The sequence below is a fragment of the Pelobates fuscus genome, chromosome 2 (assembly GCF_036172605.1).
Source record: "Pelobates fuscus isolate aPelFus1 chromosome 2, aPelFus1.pri, whole genome shotgun sequence".
NCBI lineage: Eukaryota > Metazoa > Chordata > Amphibia > Anura > Pelobatidae > Pelobates > Pelobates fuscus.
This window is the reverse complement of record NC_086318.1, coordinates 223,538,607-223,565,661: the sequence shown is the minus strand read 5'-3', so window position 1 is coordinate 223,565,661 and position 27,055 is coordinate 223,538,607. Positions and strand designations below refer to the sequence as shown.

The following is a 27,055-nucleotide window of genomic DNA, read 5'->3' as shown; positions in this document are numbered from 1 at the left end:
GTCCACACAAGTTTTGTTCCCTCTTAAGCTTCCAAACTTAAAGGGACACTATAGTCACCAGAACAACTACAGCTTATTGTATTTGTTCTGGTAAGTAGAATCATTCCATTCAGGCTTTTTGCAGTAAACACTGTCTTTTCAGAGAAAATAACTCCACTGGCCGCTCCTTAGATGGCTGCTAGAGGTGCTTCCTGGGGCAGTACTGCCTAGTGTGCAGCACTGCCATTCAGTGTCTCCACCCTCTGCATGCAGACACTGAAATTTCCTCATAGAGATGCATTGATTCAATGTATCTTTATGATGAGATGTTGATTGGCCAGGGCTATGTTGGACTTGTGCTGGCTCTGCCCTGATCTGCCTAGTTGACAGTCTCAGCCAATCCTATGGGGAAGTATTGTAATTTGCTCAGACCACAACTTTTGTTGATGTCAGCAGACAGTCAGTTCAGAGGCAGAGCCAGCAGCTGCAGACTTAAATACAAGTAATATTTTACTATATTTAGGGAGGCAAGAAGGGACCAGGGTGGTGGTTTCAACATAATAGGGTCAGAAATACATGATTGTGTTCCTGACCCTATAGTGCTCCTTTAAGCAAGAGTATGTGAAGAGTAGTTAAGGTTGCCACCTTTCTTGGAAGAAAATACCAGCCTTAATCATTTGTATAATTAATTAGTTATGCGTGACATCACATGATGCAAATCACAAGGAGTGACATCAGAGAAAATTCTGTAAACTCACCAACAAACTACTCACAGTTTGATTCTGCTGTATAGATGGATTGCTCCCACTGTCTCCCTGTCTCCCAGTGTCTCAGTCTCGCAAGTCACCCAGTGTCTCAGTGTCCCTATGTATCACAGTGTCAGTGTCCCCATGTCGCCCAGTCCCCTAGTCTCCCAGTGTCTCAGTGTCCCCATTTCTCCCAGTGTACTAATGTCTCAGTGTGTACCCATGTCACTAGGATACTGGGAATACAGTGAGACATGGGGACACTGAGACATGGGGACACTGAGACATTTAGGGAAACTGGGAGAAATGGGGACACTGAGACACTAGGGACACAGACACTGGGAGACATGGGGACACTGACACATTTTAGGACACTAAAACACTAGGGACACAGAGACATGGGAACACAGACACTGGGAGACTAGGGGACACTGGCTGGGAGACATACACTTGGGGACACTGGGAGACATGGGGACACTGGGACATATAGGGACACTGGGAGACATGGGGACACTAGGCACACTGAGACACTAGGAACACAGACACTGGGAGGCATGGGGACACTGACACATTTGGGGACACTAAGACACTAGGGACACAGAGACATGGGAACACAGACACTGGGAGACTAGAGGACAATGGGAGACTAGGAGACACTGGCTGGGAGACCAACACTTGGGGACACTGGGAGACATGGGGACAGTTGTGGACATAGACATGGGGACACTGGGTCATATAGGGACACTGGGACACATGGGGACACTAGGCACACTGAGAGTCATGGGACACAGACACTGGGAGACTTGGGGACACTGGCTGGGGGACATGGGGACACTGAGAGACATGAGGACATAGTGTCTCCGTGTCCCAATGTCTCAGTGTCTCCCAATGTCCCTATGTCTCACAGCATCCCCATGTGTCTCAGCATCCCCATGTGTCCCAGTGTCTCCATGTGTCTCAGTGTCCCCATGTTTTCCAGTGTCCCCAAGTGTCTCAGTGTTCCCAGGTCTCCCAGTGTCTGTGTGCCCATGTGTCCTATTGTCTCAGTGTCCCCTAGTGTCTGTGTCCCCATGTGTCCCCTAGTGTCTGTGTCCTCTAGTGTCTCAGTGTCCCCATATGTCCCCTAGTGTCTCAGTGTCCCCTAGTGTCTCAGTGTCCCCATGTTTTCCAGTGTCCCCAAGTGTCTCAGTGTTCCCAGGTCTCCCAGTGTCTGTGTCCCCATGTGTCCTAGTGTCTCAGTGTCCCCTAGTGTCTGTGTCCCCTAGTGTCTCTGTGTCCCCATATGTCCCCTAGTGTCTCAATGTACCCTAGTGTTTCAGTGTCCCCATGTGTCCCCTAGTGTCTCAGTGTCCCCATGTGTCCCTGCTGCCTTTCCCCCCTCTCTCACTTACCTGAGCTGTAGAGCTGCTGTCTGGACTCTGTGCTGTGTTGCTGTTCCCCCACGGATCAGTGAGTAGTAGAGAAAGGCAGGGATATGCTGTAACTTCCTATCCCTGCCTCTCTCCACACACAGTGACCCCTACTGGCTGGTGCTGGTATTGCAGATTAATCTCCATTTATTCTGAGAAAAATACCTGCATTTGTATTGCCGGTATTACTGCAATACCGGCACGGCCAGGCAGCTTCAAATACCAGCTGTGCCAGTAAAATACCAGTCAGGTGGCAAACCTAAGAGTAGTGTGTAAAAAAAAAAAAAAAAAAAAAATTTTTTTTTTTTTTAAATGGGCCTATTCCATGGGCCTGGGCCTGGAGCTGCAGCTCCATCAGCCCCTATGTTAATCCGGCCCTGTCTCTCGGCACTGGTGACCTCTCCTCCTCTGCCGACATCAGCTCCCGGGTGGAGCGGAATGCGCATGCGCGGCAAGAACTGCGCGCGCATTCAAACAGTCCATAGGAAAGCATTACTCAATGCTTTCCTATGGACATTCTGCACGCTGGATGCGAATTTCACATTCAGCATCGGGAAAGCGCCTTTAGCGGCTATCAGGAAGACAGCCACTAGAGGTTGGATTAACCCTGCTATGTAACCATACCTATGTTTACATGTGAAGGGTTAAAACCTGAGGGACCTGGTATCCATGACCACTTCATTGAGCTGAAGTGGTCTGGGTGACTATAGTGTCCCTTTAAATGTAGTGAGGGGGCGGAGTTATGTTGGAAGGCGTGGTTATCCTGGCGGGGCTATGCGAGCAGGAGAGAGGGGCCGGACTGGAGATAGTGTGGGCGCGAGGAGGTAGATTTAGGACTTGAGCAGGGAGGGGAAAGCAGGAGCATTCGGTGATGAAATGAGGGGGCGGAGCCTGCGGTACACGATCTGATGGATCACTGAATCGGACATAACCTTTTCCAGGTTAACGCATGCCAGGATTTACAACGCTGAATCAGGCTGTTTGTACCTTCGCGGCTTCCGTAGTTCTGCGAACGTTTAGGGTCTTGAATAAGCTTGTGGGGCTCAGTCGCTGGCAGGTAGCGGAAGGATTAAGGAGGGGGTGCCGGCCCGGTTGGTATTTCCATATTGTCGGCACTGCAGCGCATACACATCTCCCAATTTATAGGAGAGCGCGGTATGTACTAATAACGGTCATTGGGCTGAGAGGATGCGGCTCCTTCCCGGGTATTCACGGCCTCCACTTCTTAAGCAGCACCAAACCCGCCCGGGTCACCGAGGGCTCCCCGCCACCTTGTGATAGCAAGCCGGCAGCCCGCTCTGTTACCAGCCCCGGGGTCATGACCTGCCATCCAATCGCCGCTGTCACCACCGATCCATTGTCGGCCCCATTGTAACCCTCCGCTGAGAGAAATAGGTCAATGGTGAGAGAGAGACCGGGAGGGGAGAGTGAGCAGCGCCCGGCCCTGGCCTGGACAGCATCATAGTCAGCAGGAAGCGGCTCCTGGGCTGCATGAGGAGACATGGCCAACCAGCCTGTGATCCTCAATGTGTATGACATGGTAAGCGTGGGGGGGGAGGGGGAGAGAGGTACCCCTATTAGTCATCATAGGCTTTACATGGTGCTACACATTGAAATCACTAATAGAATTACATTTACAGCAATATTTATATATATATATATATATATATATATATATATATATATATATATTACAAAGGAGCTTATCTAATATGTTGAAATAAACACGTGTGTGTGTGTGTGTGTGTAATGTAAAGCTTCTGTTTGGGGGGGAGGGGTTTATTATTTATTTTTATTTTATTTTTTTCCCCCCCTATGTATAAAACTGTTTGTTTAGTGCTTCTCAAAACCGGTCCCCGAGAACGCTTCAAGTTTTATCCATGTCTTCTTTAAAACAAAGCTGAATTCAGAACCACTGGTACAATTGTACAGTTCAGTGTTCAGCAATATGCTGTTGCTTTATAAATTAATTTCTGCTGGGTAATATAAAATTTGGTAGCTCTCTAGAGCACCAGTTGATTTAAGGACATCAATAAAAAGCAATCTTAAAAGCTGTATTTTAACTGTTCTAAACCTTTATGTAGGTAATATCTTTTATTAGGAGCAACTCTTCAGTGTACTATATACGTTTTCATATGCGTAACCTTAAACAATCAATCAATTGTCAAGAATTTCCAAGGAAACTGCAAGTTTAGGGCTAACATTACCAAGTTGGAAAATCCAGCCACAAGAGGGACTTCCGGGTGATCGACGCTGGACGTCCTCACGCTATGCGTGAGGACTTCCAGCATCACTGGAGTCCCTCAGGAAAGCATTAAATTATGCTTTCCTATGGGGAAATCCTAATGTGAGCGCGGCCATTCCCGTGCGTGCGCATTAGGTCTTCGGCGGGAGAGGAGGAGCGTGGGCGGGGAGGAACTGAGTCAGCGCAAAGGGATATCTGTGCTGGACCCAGGCCCAGGTAACTGCCAAAAGGGCTTATTAAAGGGATACAAAGCTGTATTTCTGGCACTATCTCCCCCCCACTCACTCCCCCTCAAAACCTTCATTTACTTACTTTATCCCAGCGCCGATGTCCCTCAGCGCTGAGTCACATGTGCGGCAAATTCTACGCCATATTAGAACTCCCCATAGGGATGCATGGAATCAATGCTTTCCTATGGGGAAAAATCTGATGCTGGAGGTCCTCGTGCAGAGCGTGAGGATGTCCAGCGTCAGATAATGGACTAAAAGGGCAGACTGTTGCAATGTAAACATTGTAGTATCTCTGCAACTACAATGTTTAACATTGCAGCACTTCAATTAGCTGAAGTGGTCTGGGTGCCTACAGTGTCCCTTTAACCTCTTCTGCACCACGGAGTGTTTACATTTTTTTTTAAAAATTAAATTGCATAATTATTCTCTAGTAGTCAAAAGGGGTAATCAAGATGTGGACTCAATGCTCACTGTGCCTAGAGGGGTATCGGCTACAGTTTGCTGACGAGGCACAAAGAAGGCCAAATGAATGTCCAGAGTTGCTGTTTCTCTTGTGCAGAGAAAAGTTTCTGCCAGTTCGGTGCTGGACTGCCCTTATGGGTGGGATTAGTCTGATTTGTCTTGGAACTGGTTCTCTCTGTAATGGCACAAGTGAGCAAAGACTATGTTGAACCCTGAGCTGGGATGCTACTGAGTTCCTCTTAGCTTTTGTCTGTTTTCAGAGATCATATGAATTTATTTTTTTTTTTTTCTGTGCTTTGCTTTCTTTCTATATACTCCTGTTGCTTGAGAGGACTTCCTCCTGTTTATTCCTTTGTCCCTTTGACATTACAATTACTTCACCATTCTCTGTATTTTATTTTTTCAATTTTTATTTATTTATATATATATATATATATATATATATATATATATATATATATATATATATTCTATATCTCTTTTTAACAGACTTTGACTTTTTTCAATCCTGACTAATTTAATAAATTAAATAAAACCCAAGCAAACAAAACACATATAACATATTCCAAGGCAAGCGGATATATACATTTGCAATTCCCTGGAAATGTGTACAATAAACTGTGCATCACCCAACTGTACACAGCCACTTGTAGGCCATTGAATAAATTGCATGCTGACGCAATGAGGAGGAGGTCAGTTGTTCCTTGATGTTTGCACAGTTCCCACAATGAATGCGTGTATTGGAATAGCTTACCCTTTGTCCTGGGTATGATCTCTGCAGAAAATGTTCACAAATGTGCTAAGGCACACTGTACCAACTTGAAAGACATATTGGTTATGTTGCATTTTCATTCTTTATCATTTTGTTTCCTTTAGCAGGAAATTAGTTTAATTTTGATAATAGATATGACATGTAAGAGGTCCATTCACCTGTATTTTAGTTTGTCCACTGGTTGATTAAAAATAACCAAATAGATCATGTTAAATAATTGTCCATTGTCTGTCTTTATTTTAATTCTGGCTTTGGACAACTAAACAGCTGCCAATAATATAATATTTTTTTTACTGTTGATGTATTTTTTTATTTTTCTCAAACCTTTCACACGGATAAGCACTATGCTTGGTCTATGTTCGGCTTACCACATACATATCTACTGATATACCAATTGTTATTCCCTGTGGTCAAAATGGTATCACTTTTTTTTTTTTTTTGGTTAGGATAAGTAATTACTGGGAAATTAAGTTGGCAGCTGCTTTGTCTGTCACAGGATTATGGATGAACAGTTTGCATAAAAAGTACCTCTTCAAGTGCTGCACTCAATTTAAGGTTTAGCCAGCCTTTTGTTTTATTTTATATGTACCTTTTGTGGAGTGGGGTTAATTGGGGTGTTCGTGTGTTTTTTTTTGTTTTTTTTTAAACCATCATGTTCATAAGTGAAAAGGAGGTATCTACTGTTTTATAGCATTTTCAGGATTGTTGATCTTTTGTTTCAATTGTTTTTTCTTCCTAATGCGTGTAAGCTTTGCAGTGACAATTGTGCTTACAGAAATTCCATAAATATATTTTTAAATTCACAAATGTATGGATGGCTTTAATTTAGTTTAAAAGGAAGAATCCAACCACCATAATACCTACAGCCAAATAGTGTCTGGAACATAGTCCCAGAGTAATTCATACCGATACCACTGTTCTGTTAGACCATTCATTTTAACCTGTAAGTTAACCCCTTAAGGACCAAACTTCTGGAATAAAAGGGAATCATGACGTGTCACACACGTCATGTGTCCTTAAGGGGTTAAAAACCTTGCTCTTCATTGGTCTTGAACATGTTCTAATTTCTAATGTGCAATACAAATTGAATGCTATCACGCTCATCATTTTTTATTCTTCTTGTTAAACATCAATTTCAGACAATCCTCTCATTTTAGGCTTGATCGTAAAGTGTCTCTCCTTTACATATTTTGTAAAGAACCGTAATGGTGCTCAAGTATCGTGAAGTGACCCGGGGGTGCAGGGCACAGTAGAGTTTACTTATTTGAAGTCATCCTTCGCAGTGGTTGCCATATTGATCCAGGGCATCCTCTTCACCTCCTGGATATGCAAGACTACAAAACTGATTTCTATGAAGGATTCTGCCGTTTTCCTCACCGCCATTACTAGTGCTAAATGTAGTGGTTCTGGTTTCTATTATTATTATTATTATTATTACCATTTATATAGCGCCAACTATAGCCAGTCCCTACAGACTTTTCAATGTAAAGACTGCCTTTTCAGATAAAAAGGTAGTGTTGACATTGCTGTCTCTAGTAGCAGTCACTGAGTTTACCACTGGAGGTGCTTTAGCCCAATGCTGCACACTGTGCAGTACCTACATTCAGCATCTCCACGCTCTGCATGGAGGTACTAAATGTTTCCCATTGAGATGCATTGCCGAAGGGAAAGATCTTAAAGTGTGACTTCAGCCATGGAGGGGGCATGGGGTTGGGACAAGCTCCCCAAGCTTTGTGTTGTCCACGCTCCCCCTTAACGTGGTTATTACTTCTCCAGTGGGTTCCTCTCAGATGAGTCAAGTTCTTATCTCCTACATGCCCCAATAAAATAGTCACGCTAGGCACAATGAGCCAATGTGAAATCAGGAAAATAAATATCTGTCCTTTTACAGGGATAGACCCCACTTTAAAGCACATTCTGTCAGGGATTCGGCTGAATCCTCCGCCTCGTTCTCAGGATCATTTCTCTTGGATATCCTTCACTTAGCAAATTGGTCTCGAGAGGACACCATCTGAATTTTTGTCTCCTCTTAGAGCATTAAAACTGCAAATGTGAGCCTCCTGTAATGTCATAAAATTGAAGACTATTCTAGCTTTTAGTGACAAATTTATCTTCAGTTTAATATATTTTCCTTTTTTTTCAGATCCCCTCCTGTTCTTTACATTTCTAGTATGATGATCTTGACTGTATACGTTTTCATTCATGATTTACTAAAATTCCTGTATTTGCTGTTATGATACAATTATGGTGTGTGTGTGTATATACCTGCAACTGTATTGCTCTAGTTAAAGCGGCACTGTTTTTTTGTTTGGTGGTTTTTTTTGTTTTTTTTTCTTTTAACCCGACTCCACTACATCTAACTGACCCCCAAATGCCACTAAGCTCCCCACATTACCTATTTTTTAAATTTTTATTTTCTGCCCCGACCTATGGTCAGGGCGCCGGCCGCCATCTTTGTGTGGGTAGATGAAGGCCCTGTGGGACATGTCGTCTGCCTACACTAGATGGCACTGTGAAATTCCCGCACATGCCCAGTTAAACACTTGGGCATGCGAACGGGAATTTCATCTATTCATTAATTCGTCAGAAAGATGAATGAATAGAAATGTCAGATGAACAAACACCGAATATCATTGTTCGTTTGTTCGTTCATTCAGTTTATTACAAGGAGGAAGCTACAGGCGCGCAGCTCCCTCCTTGTAATATGTAAAGATAGAAGCGGCAGGGAGCATAATAACATAAGGGAGATTAAAATCTTCTGAAATGCCCCTACTCGCTATACCATGAGTAGGGAGGGGCATGTCTACTAAACAGTGAGCAGCCTGTGGCTGCTCACTGTAAAAAAACAACCAAAAAAACTAGTACCCCCCCCCCCCCCCTGAGCGGCGGGTGGGACTTTCCCACGCTGTGTAAAATGACTAGCACTCTGGATGGATTTCAAGTGTGTTATGAGGGGGGGCTGGGGGGGGGAGAGGGGAAAGGACAATGGGTATCCCCCTTAATTTTGTCTAATTATTGTTAATAGGTGGCACCCACCCACTGCTCGGTGGTGGGAGTGGGGGCAAGGACAATAGGATTCCCCCCCATTGTCTTTTATGGCCCCCCACCCACCGCTCAGGGGTGGGGGCCGAGGGGGACAATAGGTTTCCCCCCGCACCCCCCAATTATCCTTTAGGGCCGCCACTGGGGGTGGGGGGGGGGGGGGTTCTAGGGTTTGTATTTTTTTTTTTTTTTTTAAGTGAGCAGCCGCAGGAGGGGTAGTAGGGTTTGTATTCTTTACTTGGTATTAATACTGTGGGAATTGGGGAGCTATCTACCAAGCGGCTGAAAGATGCAGCTGCGGCAGGAATCAGATCAAAGTTTCATTCATTCGAATCTGAACAAAGTCCCGAATTGAGTTCTAACACGAATGGAGAAACTGTTCTCATTCTGTTGGGACACAATTCGGTAAATTTGGCTAAGTGACAGGATGTTCGGTAATACTGACAGAATGCATCCCAGGAACAGGGAGAAAAGCTAAGAATTGTGGGAAAACTTACCTGACCGGAAATGAAGCACACTTTGCTCCTCTGCTGGTCAGAGATGGTCAGGCGTAGGAAACCTTAGTCCCTACTTTGTCCTATGTTTTAAAGAAAAGTAGAGCAGACAGGAATAAATGAAGAACAGATCCTGAGAGAGGGAGAGAAGAGGAATCCATTAAAGAAAGGTAAGTTCGGCATGACATTGCTGCTTTAAGTGAAGTTTGCTTTTTTTAGTATATTATATTTTGAGTTGGTATTCATCTACTAGGTACACATTTAGCTTACCTGCTGGTGTGTAATGTGTTGCGTGTTTTTTTTTTTTTTTGTTCTTTGGACTATATCTCCTCTGTTTCCACTTGCTCGCGACAAAGAAAGAGGAAGTGATCTTTCTGACGCTCTTTTATTGACCTCTTTGTTTTGATTGGTTGTTTGTTACTGTTAATTTTTGCTGCTATATGGAGGTGCAGTAAAGAAAGAATGCAACTATAAACCTCATGTCGTCATTAAAACTAAGCTTATGTTGTCACTAAAAGCTAGAAAAAGGTACAATTTGGTTTAATTTACAAATCACAAACAGTAGCACATGTACAAAACGTTTTAAAAAGGACAAACAAAAGTGGTAAGGCTAGAAACAATTAACACATCATGCTCGGGTGCCTTTCTCAAGAGAAGGGGAAAAATGAATGCAGACAGGAGCATCTTTCTTGTTATATTATTCAAAAACTGTTCAACACCATAACCCCTTTAAAGGGACAATATAGTCACCAGAACAACTACAGCTTGATGTAGTTGTTCTGGTGTATATAGCCTGACCCTGACTGTTTTATTTTTATTTTTTATTTTTATCTTTAATTTTTATATAAATGTAAACACTGCCTTTTCAGTGAATACTCTCCTCTTTTTCGAAGTGTCATGCTTGGCCTTATCTCCATCATTTTTGACAATTTTCACCAATCCAATGCTTTCCCATAGGAAAGCATTGGGAGGCTATTGCACATGCGCAGTAAAATGCTGCGCCAGTCAGCTTCTTCTCATAGAAATTTGAATCAGTGCATCTCTATAGGGAGCTGGCCAGCACTAATGCAGGAAGCACCTGTAATGGCAGACTTGGTGACTGCCACTAAAGGTGTTACTTGGCAGCAATGTCAACACGTTTTCTGTTAAAATTCTCTTTAATGGTTCCTGTGATTCATTTGGACCCCTGTGGAGTGCAGTTTGTATGTATATTATATTCGGGAGAGCAGAAGGGCTGCTTGTGGGAGGTGTTTTATGTTGGTCGTCAATTCAGAAGAATTGATTGACAGATGGAAGAAAAAAAACTTCCCAAGCTATACATTTGTGAGAAAATCTGTTAGCACAATGTACTATATAGAATTTAATACTCGAGAGTGTTGGTTGTACATAGCATGACAGGTACTCTTAAATTTAGGTATTTATATTTAAAAGGAGAATGGATATTTCTCAGGATTTTAGTGTGTTTTGGATTTCTACATTTAAACAACTGCTTATCCTTCAAATTGGTGCCTCCATCTTTATTACCCATCAAGCATTGTTAAAAGCACTGTCCTGTGCACGTCGTAGTCAAAAATAGAGAGAATACAGATACTTGCAATTCATTAAATTGTATTTTGGTTTTCTGAAATGCAACAGGTTTATTATTTTTTACACCACAAAAAAAAATGAAAATTTGACAATTTTTATTGCATGTACATCGAGTAATGCCAGTCATACAATGAAAATTACAAGCGTTTAAATTCTCATGTAAACAAACATTTTTATACATGCACTAGGTACTACATACTTATAGTTTGCAACAATTGTAAATGAGTTGAGTACCTGAAAGGAACACTATAGTCACCTAAATTACTTTAGCTAAATAAAGCTGTTTTAGTGTATAGATCATTCCCTTGCAATTTCACAGCTCAATTCACTGTCATTTAGGAGTTAAATCACTTTGTTTCTGTTTATGCAGCCCTAGCCACACCTCCCCTGGCTATGATTGACAGAACCTGCATTAAAAAAACTGGTTTCACTTTCAAACAGATGCAATTTACCTTAAATAATTGCATCTCAATCTCTAAATTGAACTTTAATCACATACAGGAGGCTCTTGCAGGGTCTAGCAAGCTATTAACATAGCAGGGGATAAGAAAATCGTAATTAAACAGAACTTGCAATAAAGAGCCTAAAAAGGGCTCTCTTTTTACAGGAAGTGTTTATGGAAGGCTGTGCAAGTCACATGCAGGGAGGTGTGACTAGGATTCATAAAAAAAGGGATTTAACTCCTAAATGGCAGAGGATTGAGCAGTGAGGCTGCAGGGGCATGTTCTATACACTAAAACGGCTTCATTAAGCTAAAGTTGTTCAGGTGACTATAGTGTCCCTTGAATGTCCTGTTTAATCCCTGTTCAACCTGGTGACATGCATTTTATTCGATAAGGTGAAGAAAAAAAACATAAAACATGTGGGGGTGGAGTAATGGGAAATGAGGGTGAGGGCACGGGTTTAATGAGAGGGTAGGTCTGTTGGCTTTTTTTTTTTTCTTTTTTTTTTTGCTACATTGGCAATGTTGAAACACTATAGGAGGGCAGTGTAGGATAAAATATTGTAATGGTACCTGAGCGATTCTATCACACCAGATTTTTTTTTTCTTTCTCTCTTCAACCTCCCTCCCCCCCTTACAACAAAGCTTTTATAACTACAAAAATACAGTTCTTAAAGGGACACTATGGTCACCAGGACCACTACAGCTTAATGTAATTTTCTGGTAGCTATAGCCTGTCCCGACAGGCTTCTCAATGTAAAAGCTGCCTTTTTAAAGCAAAGGCAGTATTTACATTGCTGCCTAGGGACACCTCTAGTGACAATCACTCAGACGACCACTAAAGTGCTTCACTTACGTTCAGCGTCTCCAAGCTCTGTATGGAGATGCTGAATTTTCCTATAGAGATTTTTGACTGGCAATGGTGTTTTGCCTCACATGCACAATAGCTTCCCAACACTTTCCTATGAGAAAGCATTGGGTTGGCTGAGGTCATAAAGCTTGATTATCTCAGCCAAAGAGGTGGGGTCATATCCGCGGGAAGACCGGCACGGCGTGTGAAAAAAGGTGAGCAAGAATACCATTCTAATGCAATTGGAGGGGGTGCTGGTCACCTAAACACGCAGGTGCGCACACACACATTTTGTAATAATTTTTTAATTTAAGTTGACCCAGCCTCCCTGCCTTTGGGAGAAATGGAGTGGATCGGCTTTTCCTGGCGAGTGGGGGGGAGGAGGAGAGGGAGCTATGATGCAGAGCAGGAAGATCACAGCTGCCCGCATACAATCTGTGCAGCCGGCCACCTGCCTCTGAGGGAACGGGATCACAAATCCCAGGAGCCAGGGCAAAATTACTGAATCCTGATATTCATAGGTCGGTGGAGGAAGAAGCCCTCCTAGTATCCAGAGGTGTCTACTGTGGACTACTATTCCTGGAGACTAAGCCTGATTGACGCACAAAGCGCATTTGCACATATTGATTTGTTCAATTGCGCCACTATTTTTGTGAGTGTTCCTTTTTTTTAATTAAAGTTTTATATTTTTTTTTATATATATATCTTTTCTTAACATTATGGTAACTATATCCTCATACTTTGTGACAGTGGCACCCTGTACTTTATTTTCACTCTGGTTTTATATAGTTGTTCTGCACTTGGATTTTGGAGGGCTTAAAGGGACACTATAGTCACCTGAACAACTTTAGCTTAATGAAGCAGTTTTGGTGTATAGAACATGCCCCTGCAGCCTCACTGCTCAATCCTCTGCCATTTAGGAGTTAAATCCCTTTTTTTATGAACCCTAGTCACACCTCTCTGCATGTGACTTGCACAGCCTTCCATAAACACTTCCTGTAAAGAGAGCCCTATTTAGGCTTTCTTTATTGCAAGTTCTGTTTAATTACGATTTTCTTATCCCCTGCTATGTTAATAGCTTGCTAGACCCTGCAAGAGCTTCCTGTATGTGAATAAAGTTCAATTTAGAGATTGAGATACAATTATTTAAGGAAAATTACATCTGTTTGAAAGTGAAACCAGTTTTTTTTTCATGCAGGCTCTGTCAATCATAGCCAGGGGAGGTGTGGCTAGGGCTGCATAAACAGAAACAACGTGATTTAACTCTTAAATGACAGTGAATTGAGCTGTGAAATTGCAAGGGAATGATCTATACACTAAAACTGCTTTATTTAGCTAAAGTAATTTAGGTGACTATAGTGTTCCTTTAAGGGAGTGACCCTGTTTTCAGTGGCCTGCCTATACAATTTTGCACCTTTTTAATCTCCTTGGCAACCTGGCCCATGGGATATTTTGAGCCCTACACCATACTACAGATAACTTCAGTTTGTCAGATACAACAGAACTAGCGTATCTATACGGTCAGGACTCGTAACGTTTAAAATGTTACATTCCTCATTCATGAATTTTTAGATCATTGCATAAATAACCATTTTGACAATTTACTTTTTCCTACCTAGTTCACATATTACTCCTCCCCCCCCCCCCCAATTGCTCTTAGCCTGTCCCTTAGCTACTCATTTCCTGGCTATCCCAGTACCTGTAAACCAAATTAATCTTACTGCCTGCATTTAGGTTTGCTATAATGTGTGTTGAGTTAGGAGTTGTGGTTTAGCCATTCTCCAGGCGCGCACCGGTCCCACATTCCGCTGAGGCGGTGTGGAAAAGCTTGGATCGATTGGTTGTCTATGTCCTGAATAAGAGTTGGGATATTAGGAGCCCCAGTTGTTTTCCGGGATCTTGCTATCTGTTTTTGTGCGGTCAACAGGACATGATACATTAGTTTTCTCGACTTTGTGGGTATTTCCTTGGGGATATCCAGTAGCAAGAAGATTATGGGTTTGAAGGGTAGTGTAATGTTTGTAGCTTCAGCGATGATATTTTGGACGTCACCCCAGTACCTGATTAGGCGTGGGCAACGCCACCAAATGTGTAGGACTGAACCCTTTTCTTGTTTGCATCTCCAACACGTCGAGGACGTGTGGGGATATAGTTTGTGTAAGCGTAATGGCACCATATACCACCTATATATTGTTTTTTGATGTTCCATAAGGGAAGCAGATTTGACTAGCTTCCTAGTGGAGGATGTGATATTTTTCCACTGACTTTCAGTAATGGAGGTCTGAAGGTCCAATTCCCATTGGCTTGCTTGTGTTGAGCCAAAGAGAGACTGGTATGGCAGGATAAGTTTATAGCATCCGCAGAGTGGTTTAAAGGTTGGGGGTATTTTGCCTGTGATACCCATTTGTTCCCAAATTGAGAGCTCTCCCCGTTTATTAGGGTCTACACTGTTACCTTTGAGTGTGTGCAAAAAGGATTTGAGTTGGATGTGAGAATATTGAGATGTGTGTGGGATGTTGTAGGTTATACTGAGACGCTCAAAGCTCATTAATCCACCTGAATCAAAGGCCTGGGATAGATAGGATATTCCCTTCTCTTTCCATGGTGTGGCATGAAATGTTGGGATGCAGTATGTTATGGCTTCAATGGGCGTCGCCTTTGATAGAGCGTTGGCTGTCTCGAATTTCGTTCGGTGTAAGTCCCAAATTTGCAACGCCAGCTGAAGTTGCAGGGGTATTTATGGGATGCTTGGTCTGCTTCTGTTGGGTAGCCATATCAGATTGGTGGTTAGGAAGGGTCTAATAGCTAGAATTTCTAAAGTTACCCATTGTGGTTGGTTGTCTTTCACGAGGTGTGTCATTAGGGGCGCCAGAACTGCAGCCTGGTAATAGGATTTTACATTTGGGAATGCCATTCCCCCGTGGCCTACTGGGGCTGTTAATAGCTTGCTAGTGACTCTTGCTTGCTGTGTACCCCAGATAAACCGAAGGAGCGTTGACTGTATGGTTTTAAAGTAGGAGTGTGGCACCCTCAAGGGGAGATTTCTAAATACATATTGTAGTTTTGGCAGTACAGACATTTTAATTGCAACAATACGCTCTGTCCAAGTAAGGAACAGCCTGCCCCAGCCCCGTAGCAATGACAAGCACTCATTCCAGACTCTGGTATAGTTAGTAGGGAACATATCAGAGGCCTTTCTAGTAAACGTCAGGCCTAAATATTTTATGTTGTTTTTCCTCCATTCGAATTGGTAATCTTTGCGTAGTTGTGCCAGGACTTGTGGGTCTAAGCGTAGCCCCAGTGCCTGTGTCTTGGAGGTGTTTAGGGAGTAGTAGGAGAGGTCCACTAATCTTATTTTGCCGGCCATGCCAAGTTATACCTTTTTATATCTGGATGTGTTCTCATTAGAACCAGCAATGGCTCCAAAGCCAGCACGAACAGCAAGGGAGACAGAGGGCACCCCTGTCGGGTGCCATTTGTGAGTTTGAAAGGATCTGATTTAAACCCCGCCTGCAGTACTTGGGGCCCCTAGGGTGGAAGTATAAGGTGAATATTTGTTGGATGAACTGTTGTGGAAATCCAAATATGGACAGAACCTGCCGTAGGAAGGGCCAGCCCAGGCGGTCAAACGCTTTTTCAGCATCTAAAGCTAAGAGCAACCCACCTGGGCCGGACCTCCGCACCCTCTCCATGAGCAGGGACAGTTTCCGGGTATTGTCGAGCCCCTGTCTCCCCATCACAAACCCTGTTTGAGCGTCATTGATGAGTGAGGGTAGTATTTTGCCCAGTCTGGATGCCAAGATCTTTGCATATATCTTAGCATCTGTGTTTAACAGTGATATTGGTCTGAAATTCTTACATTGGTCTGGGGGTTTCCCTGGTTTCGGCAGCATAACTATGGTTGCTAGTAGCATCTCAGGAGAAAGTTCCCCTTTGTCTGTGGCTGCCTGGAATACTCGGACAAGTCTGGGGCCCAACACTTCTGCAAATGTTTTATAATACAAGTTGGGGAGGCCGTCTGCCCCTGGAGACTTGCCAGGGGGGGGAAGGTGTTTTATCGTATAGAGTACTTCTGTCAGTGTGATAGGTTGGAGTAATAGTTCTAGGTGGGACTGATTTATTTTTGGGAGGGTAAGCCGGGTCAGAAACTCCCTGATGTTCTCGTCCTGAATGGGGGGGATTTTGGGTCTGTCTCCCAGATTGTACAAATCGGAGTAGTATTTTGCAAACTCCTGAGTAATATCTAAGGGGTTTTGTATTTTGGTACCATCTGGACCCTGTATGTGTGCTATTTTAGCAGCTGACAGTTTCTCTCTGTCTACTAGCCAGTTGTTTGTTAGCTTTCCCACTGTGGTGGTATTGTGTCGCTTTCATTTTATGTAGAAAGTATGACGTTTTGGTCGCATGCATTTCGGTAAGTTTGTCAGTTAGGGTTTGGATTTGTTGTGCGAGGTGCTTGCTTATTTTGGTCGGTCAAAATTGCCATTTGCTTTTGGCAGTCCGTTATAGTCAGTTGTCTGTGTTTTTTAAGATACGAGGAGTGTCTAATAAATAGGCCTCGTACTACGGCTTTGTGTGCCGACCATACTATCACATCAGGGGTCTCTCCCTCAGAGTTCGTCTGGAAATAATTTGAGAGTTCGACTTTCATCTGGTCCACGAAAGTTCTATCCTGTAGTAAGGATTCGTTTAGTCTCCAGTTCCCTCTACCCTTGAACTGAAACTTATACAATTCCAGGGACACTGGACTATGATCTGACCAGGTTATGTCGCCCATAACACACCCTGATACCTGTGCTAGCGTGGATTGGTCCACATAGAAGGTGTCTATGCGGTACTTTAGCGTCAAAGGAATAATCTCGTTCATTTGGGTGTAGTACTCTCCAGCAATCGTATAAATTATGTAATAGGAGTAGCTTGGACAATTTTTTGCTTTTGGATACTTTGCTCGCTCGCCTAGTCCCTGTTAGGGTAGCAGTGGAGTCTACGTCCGGAGACGTTATAAAGTTAAAGTCTCCACACAACACCAATCCCTCCTGCCTCAGTTTGTCTATCTCAGTTAGTATGTGTTTTAGGAATCTTTCCGATCCAGTGTTGGGGAAATATGCAGAGGTCAGCGTATATTGGACGTTATTGAAGAGACCCACTAGAACAATGTACCTTCCCTGGGTGTCTATAGAAATTGCTTGCTCTTAAAACACTATGTCTTTATGTATGAGGATAGAAACTCCTTTTGCCTTATTGTCAGAGAGGGCATGGTATTGTGTGGGATAGAGTTTCCTGAATACACGCAATATCTATCTCGCCTTTCTTAAGGTCTTGCAATAATAACCTGCGTTTTCCAGGGGAGTTTAATCCCTTTACATTATGTTAGTATCTTAACCATTGGTGTGTATGTAAGCGAGGGATGCTATTAGGCCCGGTCATTGTTTCCGCAGGAGTCGTGAATTCAGTACCGTACGCCAACATTGCACATCTGCTATAGTGCTGTTGTTTTGGACTGTATGGTTCGTGACTGAGGGGAGCAGTAGTAGGGCGGGGCGGGGGTTAAGTAGGCAGGGTGGGGTTTTAAGAACTGATGGGTGACACACCCAAATCGTCTCCAAGATCTGGAGTTGTGCGACCTTGCCTAGTAAAAAGGCACGTCTGGTGGGGGTAGTGGTGGTGAAGTCTTCACTCATAGTGTTCTTTCACCGTGAAACCAGAGGAGCAATTGTAACACATAGTATATGAACTAACAAGTCATTTAAAAAAACAAAACCTTAACATAGCTTAACAAATAGCTAAACGTAGCCTCACTACAAAATAATGTCTTGCTTACTCTAGTCAACAGTTATGCTTATACCTCTACGAGAGGGGGATTAAAAGGCTTAGTAGGCAGCGTCCTAATCTAACCAGCAATCCTTGCTGCTTATTGTAGGTTATACTATGATATACACATCAACATTCAGGAGGTTATCTTGAGGCAAAGGTAAAATCAATCTACATCTAATGAGTTAGTAATATAGCATCTAATGTTGCACCGTAGTGCTGGGATATTTACGCATATTCCAGGAGGGTACCAGTCTTTCATTTGACAGTCCACTCTGGCGACTTCCTTGGCACTCCTGTCTTTTTGGCTGGTTCCGGGGTCGGCTTAGGGAGCCCCCAGTCTCCTATTTTTTGGGTGCCTTGCTTCAGATTCGTAACAGCGTGTATTACTCCTTGATGAGAGATCAGAAGTTTAGCAGGGAATCCCCATCGATAGCTCAGGTTGTGCTCACGTAGAATGGAAGTAATTGGCGCCATTGATTTTCTGAACGGCAGCGTATCCGCTGACAGGTCCGCGAAGATCTTGATGGAGCCATATTCTTTCGGCATACCTGAATTCCTGCTGATTCTCATGATCTTGTCTTTTGCGTGGAAAAAGTGTATCCTGGCGATTACATCTCTCTCTGCGGCAAATGTTTCGGCCTGCGCAGCCTGTGTGCTCTATCGATTATTAGCTGATCTGGATGTATTTCTGGGGCCAGGCACTGTAACATGTCTAAAAGATAGTTTTGCAGCTCAGCGTTTGTAACAGTTTCCGGGATTCCCCTGAACCGGAGATTGTTCCTCCTCGCCCTGTCTTCCATGTCCGCAAGCTTTAGCCTGTGGGCTTTCAGGTTTTCTTCATATTCCTGGATTTTATCTGCCAAACTGTTGCGTGCCTCCGCATATTCGTCCATCTTGGACTCCATGTGAGCTGTGCGGTTCCCTATATTTTGTATGTCCTTTTTCAGAATTCTGACAGAATTCTGCCATTAATTCTCATATTCCCCTCATTGTAGGTGGTTGATCATCTGCAATCTGTGTGGGAGATGATCGAGGTGAGAAGTTTTCCCGCGGTCCCAAGTTGCCGCCATCTTGCGCAGGCTCATCTCCCTCGCGCTGTTTGGAGGCCGCGGTTTTTGCGCCGAAGAAGGAGGCTCGGTCCGACTTCCACGTTTTAGTTTTGGGTCGTTGGGACATGGTTCCCTTGAGCCCCCGGTGGTTTGCTAGTTCGCTCGGTATATCGCTTATTTAGTGCTCGTTCTGGTTTCTATGCAGGGAGCTGCTCCTACATGCGTCCGCTCAGCTCCAGCGTTGGGCCACGCCCCCCCACTCCATTCCTTTTTTAACAATAGCTCATAGTGCGCAAGGCTGGAAACCCTCCCAGCTCTCTGGTTGATGGCTTGAAAGCATTTAACCCTGCAATATAAAACATTGCTGTTCTTTAGGAATGGGAATTTTTACACTGTATCGTTTAAATGCCTCTAGTGGCTTTCACTTTGACCACCATTAGAGGTGCTTCCATCGAAGAGCAGAGTGGAATAGGGATCGACCGATTATCTTTTTACCGATAATATCAGCCGATATTCGGTATTTTCGGCAATATCGGTATCTGTCAATATAGATACCGATATTGCCGATAATACCTCCTAGGACCGCCGGACCCATTGCAAGCCCGGCGGTACTGGGGGGGGCGGCAGCAAGCTGTGACTACCTTCCCAGCAGCTCCCCTGTGTAAATCTCGTGAGAACTGCAGCAGTCAGTGTTGCCACGGGTTACCATGGCAACGCTCCGCGTGGCACGCAGACCGTGAGATTTACACTGGGGAGTTGGAGGTAAGTAACAGCTTGCGCACACTACACACACACACTGCATTCACTTTAGGTGCACACACTGCATCCACTACATGTGGCATGTATATTTTGTGCATTTACCTTTAGCAATAGTTTTTTTTTTTTTTTTTTAAATGGTAAATGTACAGGCTATCGGTCTGCAAGTTGACGATTATCGGTATCGGCTCTAAAAATAAATAAATATCGGTCGATTCCCTAGAGTGGAAGTTTACTATTTCCGTCACATGATGGTCTCATAGACACCATTTCATTGGCGTAGAGCAGCGTTTTGTCCTATAAGAGAGAATTGCATTGGCTGATAGCATTAAGATTGACCTGCGCCAAGGAGTCAAAGGTTTCCCACGGACACTGGCGTGCCCCAGAATATAAGGTAAACCGGGGGGGGGGGGGGGTGCAAGATCTAGGTAGTTGAATACTATAGTGTTAGGAAAAGTTGTTTTGTATTCCTAACGCTATAGAAAGGCTCAAAGTTAGGGAGACTGGGTAGAATCATTTTTAAAATATTAATGCCAATTTTCGAGTGTGTGAGAAAGTGTTTGTGTGTCTGTTTAAATACCTGCCCTCTCCAATCGCATCTAGGTGGGGGTTTTTATTCACTTATTTTTTTATTTTTATTTTTTTCTTACAACATGCCGGTTTCACTACAGCTGGTCCTGAGCTAATTAATTTTTTAAGATCTCAGCTAGGCTAAGCCAATGTTTTCCCATTGTCTGCATCTCCTCATAGAGATGCATTGAATCAATGCTCCTCTATGGGGAACATTTATCCATGTAGAGCAGGCTTCCCCAAACTCCGGCCCTCCAGATGTTGCTGAACCACCACTCCCATGATTCTCAGCCTATTTCATTCATAGAATCATGGGAGTTGTAGTTCAGCAACATCTGGAGGGCCGGAGTTTGGGGAAGCCTGATGTAGAGCCTAGAGTCTCTGAATGTGGTTTTGAGTTCTGATGACTAGTGTCCATATAAGAATTGCGTTTTTAATTTTGAAAGTGAAACTGACTCATACTTTATTTTTACCTGGCTCCTAGATTCCAAACAAATTTGTCAAGCCCTGCGCAATAGTGATCCTTTAAGGACATTAATAGAACACATTTCTCTTGAAATGCTTTAGGGAATTAGTTTCCCTTTAAATGTTTTTTTTCTTTACAGCAGAATATATTGCTGCTTTAGCCTTGTTTAATGCTTCGAATGCCTGCAGCACAGCCTGCGTTACATAGTTCTTTAGAGCTAGCCTTGTTTAACTGGCTTTGCTTTAGGTTGATGCTGACCTGGCTCTGTAGAGAATTGGTAGACATGTAATCACTTTCTGCCTAATCGATGAGCTGAGTGCCCAATGCTAATGACCTCATTCTTCCATTTACTCCCTATGATCTAGCCAAGATGAATCTTTCTACCAGCTGCTTAGCCTTCAAAACACAATTCAGTGCTCTTTGTTTGAATTAGGACTATTTTAATTGCCAGCATGGGTGTATGCTAGGTAAAAAATGAATTCTGATTTTCCCTTCTATTTCAAGTCTTATAGCCGTAGCATTATTGACCAAAATTACGGTTTAAAAAAAAAAAAAAAAAAAAAACATTTTGAAGATGGTTTTGTCTTTTTTGCCAGCGTGCAGAGTAAATCAATTTTGTGTTTCTAATAGCTAATCACGGTGACTCCTGGATTCCATTTGAGTCACAGCATCACATTCCTGGGACTCGAGCATATTTGGGAAAATCATTGCAGCGATGCTCACACTACCTCTGTAAAGCTGTGATATTATACACCATTTTAATGGCTGCTATTATTGCTTATGGAATGCATTTTATGCTTTTTATTTCCAAGAGAGATGTTTTTAATTTTTTTTTTTTTTACTGGCTTGTAGAGCTGTAATATCTTAATTCTATTTGCTACAAATTTTGTGGTCCAAGTATAATTGCCTCTTCTGGTTTGCAAAGTAGTGTTTTTTTTTTTTTTTTTATATTAAAACTTTGAAGGGACACTGTAGGCCCCCGGATCACTTCAGCTCATTGAAATGGTCTGTGTGCAATGTCCCATGTACCTTAACCCTGCAATAGTAATTATTGCAGTACCAGACAGCCACTAGAGGGACTTCTGGAATTGAAACAAACCTTTGGTCCGTTATCTGAAGCTGGATGCCCTCACGGAATGCATAATGACCTCCAGCGTCATTGCTTTCCTATGGGGAAATCCTCCTGCCAGTGCAGCCATTGCTGTGCATGCGCAATAGGTCTCCCCCCGTCTGCGTGGGTGGAGCTTGACCCAGCACCGAGGCACATCAGCGCAGGTTTCAGGTGAGTGACTGAAGAGGGGCACTGTAGGATTCTGTAGTGCCAGGAAAACAGATTTGTTTTCCTGGCACTAGAGTCACAAGAACAACTACAGCTACCGTTGTTTCCGTATCTACAGCCTATCCCTGTAGGCTTTTTAATGTAAAGTCTGGCTTTTCGAAGTATTTCAATGAGGAGATGCTGATTGGCGCAGTGTAGCGTTTTGCCTAGTAAACTAATCTTAATAAAACAAAACAAAGTTATGTTATATTAAGATTAGTTTACTAGGGTTGCCTTAACTAAAGGTTAGATCTGGAATACTCTATACTTATGTATCCAAGACCTTACCTTTTGTTGCTCTTTTTTGTATTTGTGTTTACATAGGGGTTACCCCCTCCACCAGTTAGTGGCAACCTAAAACACTCTCCCTACCTCTATCTTTATGGCATCTGTAGAGTTACAATTTAAAGAAATATGGCCTTCGCATCTGTAAATGTGTTATGTTTTTTGTATTTTTATTTATGTGAAGAGAAACCCAATTTGTTCTTAGTCCAATGATAAGCTATTATACAATTTGCCTGCTACTGGTAAAAGTGAATATTTTTTAAACCGTATATTAATGTATTTAAACATGTCATTATAAAGATCACAATCTTGAGCAGATGCTCTGTGATTATTGCAAACTGCTGGTTGTTGGTAGAAGAGATACACATTTCCATTCATGTTGAAATAACAGAATTATCCAAACAAAACTGAACATGAGTCAAATCTGTTATTTGGATTCAGTTGCTGAAACGTGTCAGATGTTTTCACTGCTCTTCATTTAATTCAATGGAGTAGAAAATCTTTATATAAACAGTTGTGCTTGTAGTATTTGGTTGACTTAAAGGGAGCAATTTAGTTCTGTGTTTAATGAGGAACAGTCATCAAGGTGACATTTCCTTTTCTCACTCATGTAACTGATACTGCGAAGTATCCCTTTAAAGGACCACTATAGTGCCCTGAGTGTGCCCCCAACCTCAGGGTCCCCCTCCCTCCGGGCTCTGGGGAGAGGAAAGGGGTTAAAACTTAACTTTCTCCAGCGCCGGGCGGGGAGCTCTTCTCCTCTGATCCTCCTCCTCTCCTCCCATTCGGCTGAGTGCGCACGTGCGGCAAGAGCTGCGCGCGCATTTAGCCGGTCTCATAGGAAAGCATTATCAATGCTTTCCTATGGACGCTTGCGTGCTCTCACTGTGATTTTTACAGTGAGAATCACGCAAGCGCCTCTAGCGGCTGTCAATGAGACAGCCACTAGAGGCTTTGAGGGCTGGATTAACCCATTTATAAACATAGCAGTTTCTTAAGCTGAAGTGATCTGGGTGCCTAGAGTGGTCCTTTAACACTTCACAGGCTACCTTCTTCCCATCATCCCTTATATTTCCACAGTTCCATGGCATGTACATATCTACTTGCTGTGACCAGGGGATCATGTGATATGTAGCAGGATGAAACAATTCAAAGGCTGGATAATATAATTTGTAACCATTTGTAGTGTGGACCTACAAAATTACAGTTCCTCATTTGGAATTGTAACCGTTCTGATCTCTCCTTTATTCAGAGCTCTTTACACATTTGTATTATGGTTGATGTCTTAAAGCATTTTACATGATACTGGGAGTATATGGGTTGTTTTTGTTTACATTGCAAAAAAAATGGTTGGTTAAGCGTAGTTTATAATCCACAAATATTAATTTTTTCCCAGGAGCCACTGACCGCTCATTTAATGTTTTTAAGTGTGTTGGAAATGCTTACCCCTTCGTTCAAATAGTAAAGGAAGTTTCACTGATATGGGTTTACTATTCCTACAGATACTCATGTGAGTGAATGGCAGGGATGTAGCATCTATATTGTCCAACGCCCAGGTGGAAGTGTGTTTTTTTTTTTTTTTTTTTTTTTTTTTTTTTTAAATTTACAAAGGTTTTTAATCCTGCCATGGAGGAGAGATGATGCTGGGCAGGAGTGTACCTCCTGCAGGAGAGGAGCCATACTGGCCCACCTGGAGAAGCCAGTGACTTTGCAGCTTGCTGGGGGCTCACAGAATGGTGTGAGGAACAGAAGCAGCCAACTTCTCTTAACAATGCTCAGGAGAAATGGCCGCCAGCTTTGGTGTAGTAGAATATTACAGTTGTGTTGGTAAACCTGGTTTTGATCTATTTACCGTTTTCATCCAACTAACATAATTTCTGAAACTTTTATTTTTATTTTTTTATAACTAATTATTAACGGTAACTAAGCACCATCACAGCTTAGCATAACTGCTGAGATAATTTTACTTCTAGCTATTATTAGCTCAAAGTGGCATAATAACCAAAACCTAATGGACTTGGAGTTTTTTCTTTTCATAAGTTTGGTTAAGGTCTAAAGTCAAAATCCAAAATAAATTAAAGAATACTCCAAGCAACATAATCACTACAGCTCCTCCCCCCTCCATCATTGTCCTGAGTCAAGCAATTTTTGAACGGTTTGACTTCTTACCTGGAATCTGTTTGGCACCACACCCACCTACCTCTTAAACTCCCAAGAGACTGGAGACATGAATCCTTAGTCTAAGAACCTAGAGGACTACATCAAAAAGCTGATAGGCAGGTTTAATATTCACTAATCGAACATTGGAGGCCTGCATTGGAGGTCTTGGATCATTGGTTGAGTGTGATTAGCTGATGCTCTCAGCCAATGAGCTATCAATGGGGAGGTGTTGGAGCCCTCAAGCTGTAGTGGTTATTATGCCTGGCGTGTTCCTTTAACACTTAAGTGGTCAACCATGTGTTACAAATTGGTACAAGTTTAGTTTAGTTTAGTTTGAATGCCATGCATACAATAAGATCAGGCTGTGTTGGTGTAACTTTAATCACCTACACAAAATACCACTATTACTTGTGCCTGAGGACCAGATTTAATTGAGGGGAGGGAGAACCGTTGCAAAACCTAGTGCTAACATTTAAAAAAAAATCTTAAATACTCACATTAAAAACCATGTCGACGTTTATCAAGAAGCTTCATTCAACCATAATAGTCTCTTTGAAGTACATAAAATCTTGCACTTGTCGCTAATCCCTGTAAAAGGCAATTAGCTTTCCATATGGTGTTGCTTTCCCCGACTTGTCATTTTCTTCAGATTGACCCTCCTCTCTCCCCTCCCCACTTTTCCTTGCCTTATGGGAGGAACGGTATAATGCTTACAACTCCTACCTCTATCTATCTTTTCTACCATGCACTGCATCTCAATATCTGTGTCGCCACTTCTGTTCTCCTCTGTGCATGATGTCTGCAGGTGGCCCTTCTGTATGATTCGTCTAACTGATAGATTGTGGATAAATTAACTTGGCAACTGAAATAATGTAATGGCACTTGGCTTAAAGGAACACTTTTTAGTATTTGCAAGACAAAACTGTATTCCTAGCACTATAGTGTCCCTCTGCCCTACCCCTTCTGGATGATGAAATGGTTTAAAATCCCTTCAACCCTTCTCTTATCTTATTCCAGCGTCGAGGTCCCTCAGTGCTGGATAGGTCTCCGCCACCTCTGATGTCTGAAGGGGGACCTAATGTGCATGCTTGGTAAGTGCCACATGTGCATTAGGCCTTCCTCATAGGAAAGCATTGAGTCAATACAAAGCAGGAGGATGTACAGTTTTGTTTCACTGAGCTATGAAAGGCCAGGGAGCACAGAGAGACTGCCACTAGAGGCAGTCTTAATCCTGCAATGTAAACATTAGTTTCTCTAAAACTGCAATGGTTAACATTACAGGGTTAAAAGCATAGGTGTGCGCAGCCTATTGTATAAGGGTGTGCACCCTGAAGCAGAAACACACACCGCATATATATACATATACACACACATACTCCTGTGAGTGAAGGAGCTGGGTGCTGTGTGCTGTTAGTGTGTGTGTGTGGCTGTTTAGTTAATATCCCCCCCTCCTTTCTTACCTTATGTAGGGAGGGGGGGACGGTGCTGCTGCCATCCCTGGTGGTCCAGTGGAGAGTGAACTCTAGCGAGATCTGAGCGTAACCGCGGCAACACTCCGACCTTGCAAGAGGAACCCGGCGGAGCTGCTGGCAAGAGCTCCCGGGTCCTCTCCTGCCTCACTCACTTCCTGTGGGTCGGTGAGGGAGATCTTTGATCTGCCCACGGAGGAAGGCACATAAGCGCGTGCCGTGGGGATTAGGCACACCCGGCACACCCCGTGCGCACGCCTACGGTTAAAGGCACTGGGACATTGCACCCAGACACTTCAATGAGGGGAAATGAGGATTAAACAATAGTTTGAATAAAGTTTCGCAAGGAAATAGTTTTTTTTGTTTTGTTTTTTAAGTATATGTGGTTTAAAAAAAAAAAAAAAAAGCCTGCAGGGTCAGGCTAACGACAATAGGATGGATTCCTATTGGATAAACTGCCTTTTCTCTTAAAAGGCAGTGTTTACATTGAAAAGTCTGCAGGGACAAGCTATGAACACTAAAACCACTACATTAAGCTGTAGTTGTTCTGGTGACAATAGTAATAGCCCTTTTAGCCTCTATCTTTGGCAAAGCCTGTCAAAGATCATGTTCTCCATAAGAAAAAGTAGTCCCTATGTTCCATTTATATGCAAATTACTGGTGAATCTATGAAAATACGGTAAGTAGACAAAAAAAAAAAATCCTTTTTAAAAACAAAACCCGCACAGAGAAAGTGTTGCGTTTAAAGTCCTTTTTAAATGTGTGATTACATAAGGCAGAGAGAGGCATGCATTTCAGAAAGAAATTGGATTTGAAATGTAATGTTAACAGATTGCTATATAAGTTGACATGTTAGGGAAACTTGACTTTTGAAATTTTTCGTGTCTTGCATTGTGTTGAATTTTCCATT

The 27,055-nt window shown here is 42.9% G+C and overlaps 1 protein-coding gene across 1 annotated transcript in view; it reads left to right on the top strand.

The window, feature by feature from the left end:
* The first annotated feature begins 3,017 nt into the window (after positions 1–3,017).
* DESI2 (desumoylating isopeptidase 2) overlaps positions 3,018–27,055 on the top strand; it is a 50,162-nt gene continuing 26,124 nt past the window's right edge. Inside the window, exon 1 of the mRNA XM_063443213.1 lies at positions 3,018–3,674. Coding sequence (XP_063299283.1) covers positions 3,636–3,674 — 39 coding nt within the window. The 5' untranslated portion in view covers positions 3,018–3,635. The remainder of the gene's footprint in view (positions 3,675–27,055) is intronic.